Source organism: Siphateles boraxobius, unplaced genomic scaffold (assembly GCF_051911475.1).
Source record: "Siphateles boraxobius isolate OS27281-9 unplaced genomic scaffold, OSU_SipBor_1 41, whole genome shotgun sequence".
Lineage (NCBI taxonomy): Eukaryota > Metazoa > Chordata > Actinopteri > Cypriniformes > Leuciscidae > Siphateles > Siphateles boraxobius.
The window spans coordinates 33,103,893-33,120,689 of record NW_027509042.1 but is presented as its reverse complement, the minus strand read 5'-3'; the positions used below and the strand labels follow the sequence as shown (position 1 = coordinate 33,120,689).

The 16,797-nt window shown below is 43.7% G+C and overlaps 2 protein-coding genes across 3 annotated transcripts in view; one reads left to right on the top strand and one right to left on the bottom strand.

The window, feature by feature from the left end:
- The window catches only part of igfbp2a (insulin-like growth factor binding protein 2a), a 78,088-nt gene extending 66,125 nt beyond the window's left edge, over positions 1-11,963 (bottom strand). The window contains exon 1 of the mRNA XM_077199196.1: positions 11,290-11,963. Coding sequence (XP_077055311.1) covers positions 11,290-11,650 — 361 coding nt within the window. The 5' untranslated portion in view covers positions 11,651-11,963. The remainder of the gene's footprint in view (positions 1-11,289) is intronic.
- stk11ip (serine/threonine kinase 11 interacting protein) overlaps positions 11,312-16,797 on the top strand; it is a 136,241-nt gene continuing 130,755 nt past the window's right edge. Inside the window, exons 1-7 of one of the 2 annotated variants that reach the window (XM_077199184.1) lie at positions 11,312-11,700; positions 14,955-15,022; positions 15,611-15,813; positions 16,075-16,149; positions 16,254-16,349; positions 16,474-16,581; positions 16,661-16,732. In XM_077199184.1, the coding sequence (XP_077055299.1) occupies positions 14,956-15,022; positions 15,611-15,813; positions 16,075-16,149; positions 16,254-16,349; positions 16,474-16,581; positions 16,661-16,732 (621 nt within the window). In that variant the 5' untranslated portion in view covers positions 11,312-11,700; position 14,955. Of the gene's footprint in view, positions 11,701-14,305; positions 14,468-14,954; positions 15,023-15,610; positions 15,814-16,074; positions 16,150-16,253; positions 16,350-16,473; positions 16,582-16,660; positions 16,733-16,797 lie in introns of those variants that run through there. The other variant, XM_077199183.1, reaches the window with a different exon arrangement.

Here is a 16,797-nt window from a genome sequence, read left to right as displayed (position 1 = left end):
TACGTGTCTAAATGGTCTGTGTTCTCTAAATGGTGCGCTGACAAAATCTGGACGCCCAGAAATGTGGGGTTCCACGGTTGCTTAGTTTACTTCGAGAGCTATTGGAAAAGGGAAGGTCCCCCTCCACGCTCAAAGTCTATGTGGCAGCCGTCGCAGCGTTCTCAGAATCGACGCGCGGCCAGTCGATAGACAGGAACGAGCTCATCATCCGCTTCCTCAGAGGAGCCAGGAGGATGAATCCCCAGCGCCCCCCTTCAGTTCCTATGTGGGATCTTTCTTTGGTCATCGAGGCCCTGAAAGCATTCCCCTTTAAACCTTTAGACTGCGGATCTAAATACTTATCACTTAAAACCGTTTTTCTGATCGCTCTGTCGTCAGTCAAATGTGTGGGGGACTTACACGCGCTGTCTGTTAGTCCTAATAGGGCAGAGTAGACCTACTTCTCTATCGTCTTCCAGTAAGGGAAAAAAACGGGGCTCCCTTAAGGGCCCTGAGGACCGTAGAAAGGTCCCAGGCAGGTATAGAGGGAGGTTGAGGTAGGTTGAGGCTGGTTAAGCCTCCTGGCCCCTTTTAAGGAAGCTCACGACCAGGTCGTTCCTTCCCAGTGGCTGGCCGCCAACAGGAGAATGGAAGGCTGCTATGGCCGCCAAGTATACTTTGTGCGTGGAGGGGGTTCGACCCGCGTCCAGCAGCTCTTGAAGAAAAGAAAATACCAGTGGTACATCACACCGAGCTGCACACCAGCCGGTAAACACTGACCATTCAAGGGTGTAGAGGCGTCTCGTTGATGACGCTCTAGCCTCAGTGTTAGTGCTTAGAACTTTTTCCGGGAGGTTCCCAGATACCTGCTGAGGGGCCATACATGAAGGGCCAACAAGTCGGGTCGGGAGCCAGACTGCCCTTTTTGCCTATGTGAGGAGGTTCTTCCTCACCGGTATCGGCCAGGGAGCTGCATCGAGCAGCTGCACCAAATAGGGGAACCATGTGTGGTTCCGCCAGAGAGGGGCTATTAGGAGGAGTGCACACTTGTTCTCCCTGATCCGCTCGATGACCTGAGGGAGCATCGAGACTGGGGGGAATGCATAAAGGGGGAGGCTGGGCCACTCGTTGGCCAGCACATCCCTGCTCTTTGAGAAGACACCATTCCCCATGTGGGACATTGTCTCGAGATAGCATATCTGCACTCTGGTACAGTATGCCCGGTATATGCGCCCTTAGCGAGCACAGGTTGGCATGTGCCCATAAAAGGAGTTGTTTGGCCATGGTGTACAGGTTGTACAATCTGAGGCCACCCTGACGATTTATATGACACCACTGCCATGTTGTCCGTCTGGACCAAGATGTGGTGTCCTGCCAGCTGTGGGAGGAAGGTTTTCAGGGCTAGAAAGACTGCTCTCATTTTGAGGAAGTTGATATTTAGGTGCTTCTCCGAGCTCGACCAGAGGCCGGAGGTTGGCCTGCCCTCGTACAGAGCCCCCCAACCTAGGTTGGAGGCATCTGTTAAAATTACCATTCTCCTCGAGACTAGACCCATGCTTACACCGGACAGGAACCATCCGGTGTTTTTCCAAGGGCTTTGCTACAGCCATGGTCCACCTTGATGCGCAGGTGGCCTGATCGACACACATGAGCCGGGACTCAGGGCTTCAGCCAAAGCTATCAGATAGCTATTGGAAGGAGAGAGCACGATCTGGCATGACCCAAACTCTCATCTGGACATAGTCGATGATGCCTTTGCACCCAGGAAGGCTATACGCTGGCTGAGAGACAGCACACTCTTGGTGAAGTTGATCCTGAGCCCAAGGCATTCTAGATGACTGAGGAGCCAGGATCTGTGGGTTTGTAATTCGTCCTTCAATTGGGCCGGAATGAGCCAGTTGTCGAGATAGTTCAGAATGGGCATTACCCGCTGTCTCAGGGGGGATAACGCCGCGTCTATTCATTTCATAAACGTACGAGGTGCCAGGGACAGTCCGAATGGTAGGTCTATTGATAAGCCTGCCCATCGAGGCGAATCTCAAGAATGGCCTGTGATGGGGAGTTACCTGGATATGAAAGTAAGCATCCTTCAGATCCACTGACAAAAAACAATCCAGTGGGCGAATTTGCGCTATTGTTTGGTCATTAGCATCCTGAATGGCCGTTTCATGAAGGCCTTGATCAGGTGTCTGAGATCTAGAATGGGCCTAAAGCTGCCATCCTTTTTCGGGACGAGGAAGTAGCGGCTGTAAAAGCCTGACTAGCTTATTGACGGGGGAACTGTCTCCCTTCACTAGAAGATTTGACACTTCGGTGCAGAGGACGGTGCAGTTGCTCCTTAGCGATGTCTCGACCACGGCATGAAAGCACGGAGGTCGGTCCTGTTGCGGCGGGACTTAAAACCTTCCTTTTCCCTCCTTTCTTTAGACTAGGAGGGCTTCCGAGGCTCGGGGGTCAACAAAATCCGGGGTCGGGGTCTCTGACGTTCCGGGAACGGGAAGCGCTTAGCAGGCTGTGGGCGTCGATGGGTTTCAGCCACCGGGCTGGGCTGAGAAACCGGCAGCACTGGTTTGGTTTGGTGCGGGGTCGACGCTTTCTTCGGGCGACCTGAAGCCGAACTGGAGCGCTATGGTAAGAAAGGTCGCATGGCCTGCGAGGACTTGAGTTGAGTTGAGTTGAGTTAACTTTATTGTCCCCGAGGGGAAATTTTGCTTGGGCGCAGTGCAGAGTTGTTTCATAAAATGAACATCATACAAAACATCACAAATTACAAACAGAAGCAAATATAGACAAAAGAAAAAGAGACATAATTGACAACACAATTCCATGGATTAAAGTGCAAGTGCTTAAGCGCTAGTATGGTTGTTGGAAATTACTCCATTGTATTGAAGTTTTTGTAAAGTTCATATGCTAAGGTGCTAGTATATATATTGCACATTGCCCTATTGCACTGAGATCACAGGTAAAGTGCTGAAGTGCTCACACAGTTTTATTTCACATCGTTCAGCAGCTTAATAGAGACTGGCACGAATGATAATTTTAAGCGATTACTTTTGCATTTTGGTACACGGAGTCTTCTTCCCGATGGCAAGGTTTCATATTCAGGAAAGAGGGGATGTTGAGGGTCTGACTTAATTTTCATAGCCTGTTTTATAACTGCCTGATCATACAGGCTCTGTATAGGCTCATATTCTCTCCTCCCTATAACTTTCATGGCTATTTTGTGCATGTTAGCAAGCTTATTTTTCACCTTAACTGATAGGTTGCCAAACCATGCAGTAATTCCATATCGGATGACACTCTCTAAGATGGCATGATAGAAGATCATCATGATACGACTGCTCACACCACACAACCTTAGGCGCCTTAAAAAATATAGCCTCTGCTGTAATTTGTTACACAGGTTATCAACATGTGTATTCCAACAAAGAAGACAGTCTATATGGACACCTAAATATTTGTATGAGGACACCTGAGTTACTTCCTGGTTTTTAATGACCACTGGCTTGTGGTCGTTAACTTGCCTCGGGTCGAAGACCATCTCCTTTGTTTTTTGGATATTTAAAATTAGTTGGTTGGTGTCACACCATTTAACAAATGTGTCTATTTCGTTTTGATACATAGAAGAGTCCGTTTTCTTGTACAAAAGGCTTAGGATCGCGGTATCGTCAGCAAATTTCATTATATGGTTATTAGAGTGTACATTCCTGCAATCATTTGTGTACAATGTGAAGAGTATTGGTGAAACAACACAACCCTGAGGAACTCCTGTGTTACAGTATTTAATCTCTGATAGTGTCTCATTAACCTTCACTTGCTGTGCCCTGTCAGTTAAAAAAGAATAAAACCATTTAATTAAGATAGTATTGACATTCATGTTTTTAAGCTTATTTAAAAGCACGTGAGTTTGCACTGTATTAAAAGCTGAACTAAAATCGACAAACAAGATTCTAGCATAAGCTTCTATGTTTTCAAGGTGCTTAGAAATAAAGTGCGAGATACAAAGGATTGCGTCATCAGTGCTACGTCCTTGCTTATAGGCGAACTGGTACACATCCAATTTTGACTCAACATCTTTCATAAGTATCGACACAACAAATTTTTCAAAACATTTCATTACATTTGAGGTTAAAGCTATTGGACGAAAGTCATTATTCTCTGAAGCGCCTGATTTTTTAGGCAGTGGGATTATAGTTGATCTCTTCCACAGAGCTGGGACAGTATGAGTATTCAACGACTGTTGGAAAATAGGGCACCATGCCATGGTTAGTTTGTGACACATTCTACGCCTGCTGTTTCCATCCTATCACCACTAGAGGTTACCTGTTCACAATTAAGACTTTTTTTCACTGCGCACACAGTTACAGGTTACTTTGGACTACATTTCCCATACTCCATTGCTTTGATTATTTCCACACCTGTAGTCAATATCAGGGACTATAAATCACTGATTCATGAGCTCTCTGGTTGCGGAGTATTGTTTATCTATTGTGAAACCTTACTGAGTGTGCATTTCTGTGTCTGCCTGCTCGTCTTGTGACTTTTCTGTTTTGGATATCTCTCTGTCTGCTGCCTGCCTCTGATACCTCTGCTTGGCCTTCCGACTATGAGTATTTGCTGGTTCCGACCTTTGCCTGTTTGTTCATGATTAAGTCTCTGCCTGTTTTGAACGCATCTCGCTGATTAAAAGCTCTGCACATGGATCCGCACGCCTCTTGTATCTGTCCCACCGTAACAGAATACTCCGCCACACAAGGATCCAGTGGCTTTTCTGAAGAACAAGAACACTGGTCAGGTTTGAACCTTGCAAAACAATTACTAGCCCTAAAACAGGGTATGAGACTGTTAGAGGAATATATTCAGGAGTTTTTGGATTTAGCATATTTTTCTGATCTGCCTGATTGTGTTCTCATTGACTTTTTTTGTGACGGCATAAATCAACCCCTAAGATCTCGATTAATCCATGAGGGTCCTCGAACATCGCTCTGTCATTTTTTAGATTATGCTCTACTGTTAACTGGTTCATCTCTCACTGTGGGGGTTGCAGAGGAATGCACCGGTACTTCCGTGCCTATAACAGCAGACCTTCCAGAGCCTCGTGTTGTCTCAGCAGACCTTCCAGAGCCTCGTGTCGTCTCAGCAGACCTTCAAGAGCCTCGTGTCGTCTCAGCAGACCTTCCAGAGCCTCGTGTCGTCTCAGCAGACCTTCCAGAGCCTCGTGTCGTCTCAGCAGACCTTCCAGAGCCTCGTGTCGTCTCAGCAGACCTTCCAGAGCCTCGTGTCGTCTCAGCAGACCTTCCAGAGCCTCGTGTCGTCTCAGCAGACCTTCCAGAGCCTCGTGTCGTCTCAGCAGACCTTCCAGAGCCTCGTGTCGTCTCAGCAGACCTTCCAGAGCCTCACCACGTCAGGTCTGCCACTTCAGAGCCACGTCTTGTTGTGGTTGTCGTACCGCAACCCTCCTCTGATCTGTCAGGGGAGACCGTCATCAAGCGCCAGAGGTTGGCATCCAGCGTGGAGGATCCTCCACTGGTGTCAGTACGCACAGCTGAAATTCCCAAACCAACTCATTCTGGCCCTTCTACTCCTGAGGTTATCCTGTCGGCCGCTCTCCCTGTAATGGGGCTCGCTTTATGGTGTGTCTGGGCCACGTACACCACCGCTGAATATCCAGAGGTGGTGGCACTCGTTTCAGCTCCTGGCGCGGTGATGACTTTTAGGGATAAACTTTGGTCTAGTTTTGAATTGGTCAGGGAGGCCGATTATGAACTTTTGCCTTGTCCTAAACTAGCCATGAAGATCATTTCCGAACCCTTGTTTTCCTGCCCTGGAACTGCCTTAGAGGCTGGTAATGAACTTTCCTCCTGTGTTGACCTGGCTACGGAGGCAATCTTTCAACTACCATCTTGTTTAGCACCAGCCAAGCAGACCAACAATGAATTATGGTACCGTCCTGAACTAGCCAGGGAGGATAATTATGGACTTTGGCCCTGTTCTGACCCAATTGTAGAAGCCAGTCCTGAATACACATGTGATCATCTTCCTTTCAATGAACTCTCGTCCTGTTCTAAACCAACCGAGGAGACTATTAGTGAACTTTCGCTCAGTCCTGATCCGACCACAGAGATCATGAAGGAACTTTGTCTTTGCCCTGTTAACCCTGTCATGACCCAAGACACTATGGAAGAATTTCCTGACGGCTCTAGGAGCCTTGTCGTGACTAAAGTGGCCACAAATGAATTATCTGATTATTCCATTTCTATCCCTGAGTTTTCTGAACTGCCTATTTGCCTAGTTTCCATTCATGAACCTGATTTTGAACTTTATGCTGATTCAGTCACTTCCACAGAGATTCTGATTGAACCCGTTGCATTTCCGGCCTCGACCCGACGGGCTGCGAATACACTGTTTATGTTTTATCTCCCAGTTTTCCTTAGGTTTCAGTCTTTGCCAGGGGTCCCTGATCCATCTGGGCCACCGTTGTGGTCCGCTGATGAGCTCTGGTGGACCAAAGTACAGCTTGAGCTTCACCTCATGTCTGCGGAGGCTGTTCGCACTGCGTCTGTCGAACCAAAGCCGCCTGATCTGCCCGAGGGGACGCCTCCGCAGCCTGCTCCGCCCTGGACGCCTCCGCAGCCTGCTCCGCCCTGGACGCCTCCGCAGCCTGCTCCGCCCTGGACGCCTCCGCAGCCTGCTCCGCCCTGGACGCCTCCGCAGCCTGCTCCGCCCTGGACGCCTCCGCAGCCTGCTCCGCCCTGGACGCCTCCGCAGCCTGCTCCGCCCTGGACGCCTCCGCAGCCTGCTCCGCCCTGGCCCTCCATTCCACCCCCGGATCCGCCTCCGCTCCACCTCCCACCTGGATTATATTGTTTTAGGAGCGTCTGGAAGCCGCTTCTAGGAGGGGGGCTCTGTGACACATTCTACGCCTGCTGTTTCCATCCTATCACCACTAGAGGTTACCTGTTCACAATTAAGACTTTTTCACTGCGCACACAGTTACAGGTTACTTTGGACTACATTTCCCATACTCCATTGCTTTGATTATTTCCACACCTGTAGTCAATATCAGGGACTAGAAATCACTGATTCATGAGCTCTCTGGTTGCGGAGTATTGTTTATCTATTGTGAAACCATACTGAGTGTGCATTTCTGTGTCTGCCTGCTCGTCTTGTGACTTTTCTGTTTTGGATATCTCTCTGTCTGCTGCCTGCCTCTAATACCTCTGCTTGGCCTTCCGACTATGAGTATTTGCTGGTTCCGACCTTTGCCTGTTTGTTCATGATTAAGTCTCTGCCTGTTTTGAACGCATCTCGCTGATTAAAAGCTCTGCACATGGATCCGCACGCCTCTTGTATCTGTCCCACCGTAACATAGTTCTTCTGCACATCTTTTGAGCAAAAAGGCTGGGAGGCCATCAGGGCCTGTGGCCTTGCCCATGTGCACTTTGGTGAAAAGTCGTTGGATGCTAGATGGATCCACTTCCAGATAACAGGTATCAGTGGCTGGCAGGGACTGCAAAACACTGTCACATTCTTGAGCGAAATTTTGAGAATCGAATCGCAGAAAGAAGTCATTCAACTCATTTGATTTATGTAGGTCATCCAGTGTGATAATTTTTTGTTTTGCAGGGTTCATGTTAGTCACTGATTTCATTGTGTCCCACAGTTTTTTAGTACTTGGTGTTTGGATGTTTTGTTCCATCGTTTGCCTGTGTTTATCCCTTGCATTAGTGAGGAGTTGTTTGAGTTCTTTTTGAATCATTGACAATCCCACTCTGTCTTTACTTCTAAAAGCTTGCTTTTTCCTATTTATACAGTCTTTAATTTCTTTTGTAATATACGATTTGTTATTAGGGTACACTAGTATGTCCTTCTTGGCCACCACATTGTCAACACAAAATCATATGTAGTCTGTTATAGTACTAGTAGCCTCATCAAGCTCTAGTGAATGGAAAATAGACCAATCTGTACACATGAAGCACCCCTTTAGTGATTCAATTGCATCATCTGACCACACATAAACAGATTTATGTTCAGGTTTACTTGACTTGAATACAGATTTATAGGACGGTATTAAATGTAATGTATTATGATCTGAATTGGAGAGGGGGGGGGGGGTTTGTCTTAACTGAATATGCCCCCTTTATATTTCCGTAACATTTATCTAATATTCTGTTATTTCTCGTGTCGCATTTTACATATTGTTGAAAACCTGGCAGCGCACTCTCCAATTTGCAGTGATTATAGTCACCCAAGAGAAAAATAGGCGCCCCAGGGGAGCGCTGCAACTGTTCATGTGCGCACTCCGTTATGCGCGCGGCGGCTCTGCCTGCGTTGGCGCTGGGTGGAACATAAACAGCGACAATACTAATATTACCAAACTCCCTAGGCAAGTAATGAGGTCTCATAGACACGCAAAGCAGTTCGACATCTGGGCTGCATATAGTTTCTCTCACTGTGTATTGTTTACACCATTTTTCACTCACGTACATGCAGATTCCTCCTCCATTCTTTTTCCCGGACGCATTAGAGCGGTCGGCTCGCACCAGCGAATAGCCACCCAAGTTGAGCAGAGAATCCGGGACTCCTTGGTGAAGCCACGTCTCGGAGAACACCATAAGGTTAGATTCCCGGTACTCGAAACTGCTCCTTTAGTTGATACGGAGCTCATCCATCTTAGGTATCAGTGATCGCACATTGCTGAGGATTATAGACGGCAGCGGTGGTTTGTTGGTCCGCCGACGGACACGTTCCCTGATGCCTCCCCGTCTTCCTCGCTTGCGTTTAGTCCGTGTACTATGTATTGCCCGGATGGCTGCCGGCAGGTTTTCCGGTAATGTTGATTGCAGTGGTCGGAGGGACAGCAAAATTTCTCTCGAGTAAACTCGATTTAGTTCATGTTCCCACATCACGGTTATCGCAGAACAGGAAATTAAATGTTCGCTGATAAAAATCAGGACTAGAAGTATGAGGTGGAGGCCCGGAGCCATTGTTTGGGGCTACCGACTATCGTAGTTCAGAGAAACTTGCACTTTACTTGCAGTTGTCAGCTCCAATTGTCAGGTCCAGCATATAGTCACTTGCATAAAAAAAAAACACTTAAGACGCTACTTAAAAACAAAACACTAAAACACTTAAAACCAACAACAGCACTCGCCCGGGTCGCTACAGAGCAGCACCACCGGAAGTACAAGTGAAGCACAAGGTGAAGCACAAGGAAAAGCCCTTCACCGCAGGACCGAAGAGACCAGTATTCGTGCTCCCAGGCATGAAGCGCACTCATCGTGTCCATCTGAGGCTCTGCATGCAGTGCAGTTGAAACAACGTCACGTAGAAATTTGCTCTTTCAAAAGCGCTGCCGAGGCGAGCACTTCAGTGCTTTAGAAAGGATATACGTCGCTGGATGGCCGCAGGAAAACGGTCAAATCAGGAGAGGCGGCGTCAAGTCGAAGATCGATCAGGAGGCCGCCATCCACTGAGCTGCTGTTTGCAGAGTCGCTCGTTCCACTGCTGGGGCTCGTCGACAGCGAAGGCTTCTAGCAGGAGAGTCAGCGAAGACGTGACGATCAATGAAAGAGATTAAATCTGATTCCTATGGCAAAATGGGCTGCTTATTTAGTCAGTAGCCACCCCCATTCTGGCGCGCTTCGGCATGTGCGAGGCGGGAAGCGTCCTGATAGGATCACGCGTCCTCGACGCTTCGCCATAGGTTCGTGCAGTTGCCACAGCCCAGCCAATCAGCGAGCTAGACAGCTCTGTGCGGTGCTGGCTGTGTGCAGCTGCACTGCGTTTTAAAATAAATGCTTCAATATTTTTGAGAAAAGGGTTTTCCCATAGCGTATAGCTACGTAATACGAAGTGAATGTTCGCGAAAGTGAACCACTAGCCACAGCTGCTGGTAAGCAAAAACGTTAATGGCATTTGCTGTAGGCCTATCCGTTATCCTGTCCCCATACGCGTGCTATCTTCAACCAGATTAACTGCATAATATAATGTTCCGATCCAATCTGACTTCAGATCTGTAATACTGCCTGAATCATAATCATACACTGTTCGTTCATTGGCCAGAGGAGAACTGCCCCCCCCCGACTGAGCCAGGTTTCTCCCAGGGTTTTTTTCTCCATTTTGTCACCTGATGGAGTTTTGGTTCCTTGCCACTGTCGCCTTTTTTGCCTTTCTTCGCCTTTGTCGCCATTGGCTTTTGGCTTGCTTAGTTGGGGACATTTAATTTAATATTTAAAATACTATTACAACATTATTTACCTGTTATCTCTGTAAAGCTCCTTTAAAACAATCTGCATTGTAAAAAGCGCTATATAAATAAAGGTGACTTGATCCACCACTAAGTGGTGCTATAATAGTTTACGTTTTTTATAAACTCCAGAATCAAAATTGCTTTCCTTTATTATATTATTATATTAGCCAAAAAAAATCTAAACGTAACACTCACTCGAGCACGCCTGAATGTCATCAAAACATTTTTTGGTGTGGCACCTTACTATTTTTACTGGACTCATCTGGCCATCCCATTAAAAATATCCTCAAGGCGCGACTGCTTGTTCTGCGTCGAGACCCGTCCTCCTGTTCTGCTTGTTCAGACCCATCTTCTCTATCTCTCTTTCACACAAACGCGCGCAAAAACACACAATGATACATTTACTGCAGGAAACGGTCAAAGAGCAAAATCCATCTTGCTATCATGCATTCCATAGTCCCCAGTTCTCCAGAAACTCCCATTTTCTTTCTTTCTTTCTTTCTTTCTTTCTTTCTTTCTTTCTTTCTTTCTTTCTTTTAGAGAGATAAAACACTTAAGACATCGCACTGTTACAACAGGTGCAGATTTAACAGGCTGTTAAAATGGGTAGTGTTTGAGTTCGAACCAATTAATCAAATATCGATGACTGCTCTGACTATGTGCCACGGTACCACGGTATGTGCTTACAGCAAAAAAAAATAAAAATAAAAACTGCTTACGGTTTCTGTCACAAGTATCAAAGGGCATATAAATAGTAGCTATTTTAGTAAAGATTTTCCTTTCCCCCCCACAAATCTGTAGGTTTTCATTAATTACAAAATTGTTCACTTGAAAAGAAAAATAAATAAGCCCAAAGTCTAAGTTTAATGTGACATCTTTATAAGCCCAAGATGTATTGTTCCAAGAAACCAGCTGAGGCCTATAGTTAAATATATATTTAATTAGGCACATTTAATAAAAACAGAAGAGGCAAATTATGAAAATACCATATTCATAACTTTGTCAGTGTAATAGGTTATTGCAGCATATTATAATTGTGCACCCATTAAATCACTTACCGCTGACTTCCCGAGGCTCTGCGCTTCCTGTGGGCTCAGTGTCTACTTTACGTCCACATCTCCCGAGCCCTTGAACCAGCTGCTCCAGGGGCAACTCCAAATCCGGCTTGGGATAACACCGCAGACCACTGGAGCATCTCGGCGTGTAAACGCCGCACAGCTCGCCCTCTTGCCGGGCACACACCGGACAGCAGCCGCAGCCCGGCTCGCGCACAATCTCCGCGCACGGCTCCGTGATCATCGGGCAAGCCGCCTGGCGCTCTGCGGTGCAGCTCGGACAACGGAACACCATTTCTGATCCAGCGGCGCCGTGAAAAGTCACCAGTGCCAGCAGCAAGCTGCAACTCACGTAAAACAACATCGTGTCCACGATGTAGAAACCCTGCAAATCGAAGGACTAAACTTGTGCAGGTAAGAAGTGCACGCGGACAGGTGAAGGCTAACTGGGGCTGCTGAGCGGGCTCCTATCAGTGTTCATATGCCGCTGACATCATAGGAGATGACAGGCGGGCTGCAGCTTTGTCAAAAAAATCCTCAAAAGGGCTACAGAGCCTTAATTGGGTCTGTATTCTGTTAGGCCTAGGTCCTGCCTCAGTTTTAAAACAGATAATTTAGAATACATATTTTAAATCGTAACGTTTTGTTGCATGTTGTTTAGACTTTCATAGCACTTTTATTTAACCTTAAATTGCAGCTGGAACAAAAAAGTCATGCTTAGCTCCAAAAGACGTTAAGAGAATTCCTGAGCTAAGCTAAACCAGCAGGGTCTTGATATATTAAATCGCTAAATTAAATTAAATTCTTGGTGAAAATGACCCTCAAGTAGTATTGAAGTTATTAAAGTTCTTTATTTTCAACTGGGGAAGCATATCTCCTCCAACAAGGCACACACAGCAAATGTGTGAAATATTATCTCCACAAAAAACATGATTCATCACAACATTTTTTCTTTTGTCAAATCAACTTAGATTGAATAAATTGTGTGGTTCAGATAACTAGTTTCTGTTGATTAAACCAAACTCCTTCATCTTCAAATAGGCCTATATTTTTTATTTCAATGAACTTAAAATTAAAGCAACCAGGTTAGGCTACTTATTTTTTTAAGTTAAACCAACCTTTTTTTTACATTTACATAATGTGCAATACTAATCCTTTGTATCGTATAGGCCTACATTATGTATGATGAAATGATTACATTTTAATGATTAATTTGAGTCCTTTCTAAAACAACTAAAGTGGTGAGAGGCAGTTGTCAGTCCCTCACTGTCTGTTCGGTCTGGGCTGTTTGCATTAAGTAGGTGCAGCAACACATATAGGGAATAAACAAATAACTAAACTCATCTGTCGTTCTAGTCATGTCTACAGTCTCTGCTCATGTTAAAATCCATTGGCATTATAAAGCAAATATCAGCTACTTATAGGACTAGCCTACAAGCTGAATGTTGTTGCAATCTCTCGGTTGCCTATTGATTACAGGGGCCAGGAGTCGAGGTATCATGCTTACCAACCAAACAACCATTAACTCGTCCAGGGCAAAGCCCACACTCTGTTCCCCTCTGAGACTAATCGTTGTTTATTTAAGGGTACAAAAATAGCTGCTCCATGTGAGACCTATAGCTACAGTGGTTGTCGAAGATTTGGGATTTTTTTTCTTTGTGGGTGGCCTCTTATTCCATAGCAATTTCTGAGTAAACGAGAGATAATTACACTAATGCCCAGAGGAATCTGTAGCAAATGAGAACCTTTATACTTAAGATACGTATGCACATACGTAGGCTATATTTAATCAGGTTCAGTGCAGAAACATCTAGGCCTATTATTTTAACCTGTTTTAAATTTAAATATTGTATTGGAAACTTTTTGAGAAAGTGGATCTGAAACACTTTTTTGCAGAGTGACAAAAGTTAGTAAACAAACAAACAAACAAAAAAACCCCGAAAAAGTCAGATAGCCTATATATGATATGTGACTGCATTATGAGACTTAAAATGTATGTTAAATTGCATATTGGATTCTGTACCACTAAATGCGTAGGCTACTTTGGAATATTGTTAGTGTTTGATTTTCAAGAAACACAGAAATGTTGTTTAGTCAATGTGGACACATATTTGCACATTAGCTACATGTCTACCATAAAAACAACATAGTTACACAATCAGGTTGGTAGCTGTTTTTGCACTTTAAGCCATTGTAGAGATAGACTTGTAAATATAGTGCTGTCAATGAGATAAGTTTAGACTGCGAGTGACATCCAGCAGCGAGGGTGAACAATTGTTCTTGCATTTTTAAGTCTTAAGGCACAATTGATTTAACATTTCCGAGCAAATAAAAAAGCTTACCTTCAAAATACAAGGTCTTGCTGTTTGTATTATGCATGTGTAGGGTGACCATATTTTGATGAGCAAAAACCAGGACACTCGGCCCGGCAAACAAATACTCAAATGATACAAAGTTTACTCAGAGATGCCTTATTAATTTCAATACATTTAAAGTAGGCTATGCCTCCTCTGTGTGGATAGAAAATTGTTATATTACAAGACACAAATTCAGATAGGCTTCTCAGAGGTTACTCAAAATTTTTTATTATGACAGGTTTCAAAAATAATGAATGAAATAATGATAGAAATAATGTCTCTTCTGTATTTGAAAAATAAATATATAAATACTAAATAACTAAAAGAAATACCTCCAAATAGAACAAAAATAGCTCTCACAAACTTACAAAAACGATCTAACAAAATATATTTATATCTTTAGTTTTCTTCCACTTTATCCTGTTTTTCTTCCTCATTCTTCTTGTTTGCCCATCTATATTTTGCTTTAGAGATGATCTTTCCCAACAGTTTTTTGAAAACCAGGACATTTTCATCACTTTATAAAAAACAGCCAGGACGGCCAGGACAGGATGTGAAAACAGGACATGTCCTGGGAAAACAGGACTGTTAGTCACCCTATGCATGTGAAAATAAACGCAGGAGGGCGCGCTTAGTTAAATATCCACTTGTTTGGTTACTTCGGGCCGCCGTACCTTTAAGAACCAAGAAGATCATATGACTGCTACCATCAGGTTGTCAACAAACTTGAAAGGGAATTAAACTGAACTGAATATAATGACGGTTCAAAAACGGTTATAACGTTATTTTCGTGGCTACGGCTCACGTATTTGTTGAAATATAAGGTAGGCCTATTATTTTAGCGCATTTTATGATAACAGATATTACCTATATTATCGTTGGGGCACCAGGAAGAGCTGCCAGTTTTGTTTTCCGTTTACAAGATTAGCTATAACGTAACAGTGTTGAAGTTAAGTAGCTATATTGTGATTGGATATTTGCTGTACCTTAAAATATATAGAGAATTTCTAGATACCTTATATTTTTTATACTCTGTTTTATAATATTAATACTATTTTGAATTGCTTTCTGACAGGTCAGCTATGACACTTGGCTTGCATGTGTTAGCAGTTCACTGGTGTGAGGATTTTTTGGTTGTGGAATCCCACACTCTTTTCAGCTACACATGATTTCACAAGGGTCAAATTCTTGTTGTATTACCCAAATTAATATCCTGTCTTTGTAGCAACTATGCACAGTCAGATTAGAATCATTTCCCTTTTGCTTGTAATGATTCTGGTTATTTCTGTTAATATGTTTCACTCTTTTTAGGATGACATCCACTCAGGCTGGTCATTCCACGGTTGTTCACAGACTTGCCACATTGCTGCGAAATTATGGTATAGAATCAGTTCAATTTTTATTATTGTTTATCTTTGCAGTTTCACCAGTCCTAGTTCCAGAAAAAAACAATTGATGAGGGTGCAGTTAATAAATTGGTGTAATGTATGAAAAATAGTACCAATGTGACAAGTAATATATTGATGCATTCAGAGGTATAAACTCATTATTTTTCTTTTTTCTTTTATTTTTATAAATCACACACAAACAAGATTTGTTTCTGCATGCACGCTGCAAGAAATGTAACAAAGAAGTTGTCCGTCCACTGATCTATATTTTTACGATTTTTGGAAGGTTTAGATTTGGATTGTTGGTAAGTTAAAAATTAAATGCTATTCTCTTTATGTTGAAGACATGGTGACAAAGCACTATATTCCTAATTTACAACTGCAGATTTAGAGACTGATATGCAGGACAATGCAGAATGATTAGTGGATATGATTTTGTTTGCATTTTGACTGAGATATAATCGGTAAAATCTGATGAAACTTTTGCATTAGTTTGAGGCTCAGGCTTTTCCTTTAAAGCTGCCAGTTAGTTTCAATAAGGCAGTCATAGCAATACAGTTCTTGTTGCTCTCTGCATAGGTGACTCTGTGCTGGATGGTTCCAGTACTCTCACTCTGCTAGTGGGATGTTTACAACACCTGACACAACTCTTTGAGCGGCACCTTCTCTCACGCACACATCAGCATGGTTTTCTGGCCCTGCCGTCCCACCCAGCAGACACTGCCTCTCTGCTGGAAGTCCAGTTCCTCTTTGATATGCTGCAAAAGACAGTATCACTCAAGGTACTGAAGACTCTCATGATACTTTTAGATTTATATGGAATTACAAACTTATTAAGTGTACAGTTTGATGCTGATACTCTGAGGAAATTTGACTCCACATTATTATTAGTAGTAAGCCTTTTCTATTAAGATGTCTTAAATAAGGATCAGTCAAGACACTTATGTCTTTTTTTTAATTTGCAATGAAATGCATCATAATTCTCCAATCCAATAGAATGAGTTGTTGTTGCAATGATCTGATCATGTGTGTCTGTAAAACAGCTTGTGAATCCACCTGGTGTGAAACTACAGTATGCTGTGAAAATCTTCCCTTTCAAATCCCTTAAATATCTAGAGGTATTTCAAAACAAACTAACCAAATTAATTCAGTTACATTTGTTGCATTATTCTGCATTATTTTTCTAAATATTGCTTTTTTGTTTGACTGTTTTTCTGTTCAGCTCAAGCGTATTCCTCCTCATTGTCTTGAGGGTCTCAGAGGAGTGTATTCTCAGCTGGAAGTCTTCACTTGCTCAAAAGGAGTCAGTTCTCTAGAGGTAATGTTTTCACCAACGGGCATTGGCACAGTGACCGTAAGTTTAACCATGTTCATATACAGAAAGTAATTGTGTGTGTGTGTGTATGTGTGTGTGTGTGTGTGTGTGTGTGTGTGTTTAACAGGAGCTTCTCTCTCTATGTGGAGGAGATCTCAGCTCAGCTTTACCTTGGTTAGAACTTCATACCCTTAATTTCAGTTACAATTCCATTTCGCGTCTCGACGAGTCACTAGTAAGAATCTCCTGTTTTCTGTAGAGTATAGAGTTACTGATTTTGGATTTTGTATGTAACAATTTTCTAAATTGTTTAGAATCTGCTAAACGTCCTGAAGTGGCTTGACTTGAGCCACAACAAGCTCCGAGATTGTGCTGAATTTTTAAAGGTAAATTTCTCTTGTATATATAAATATATGAAATGTAATACTAAACACTTATCTGTGACTGAAAG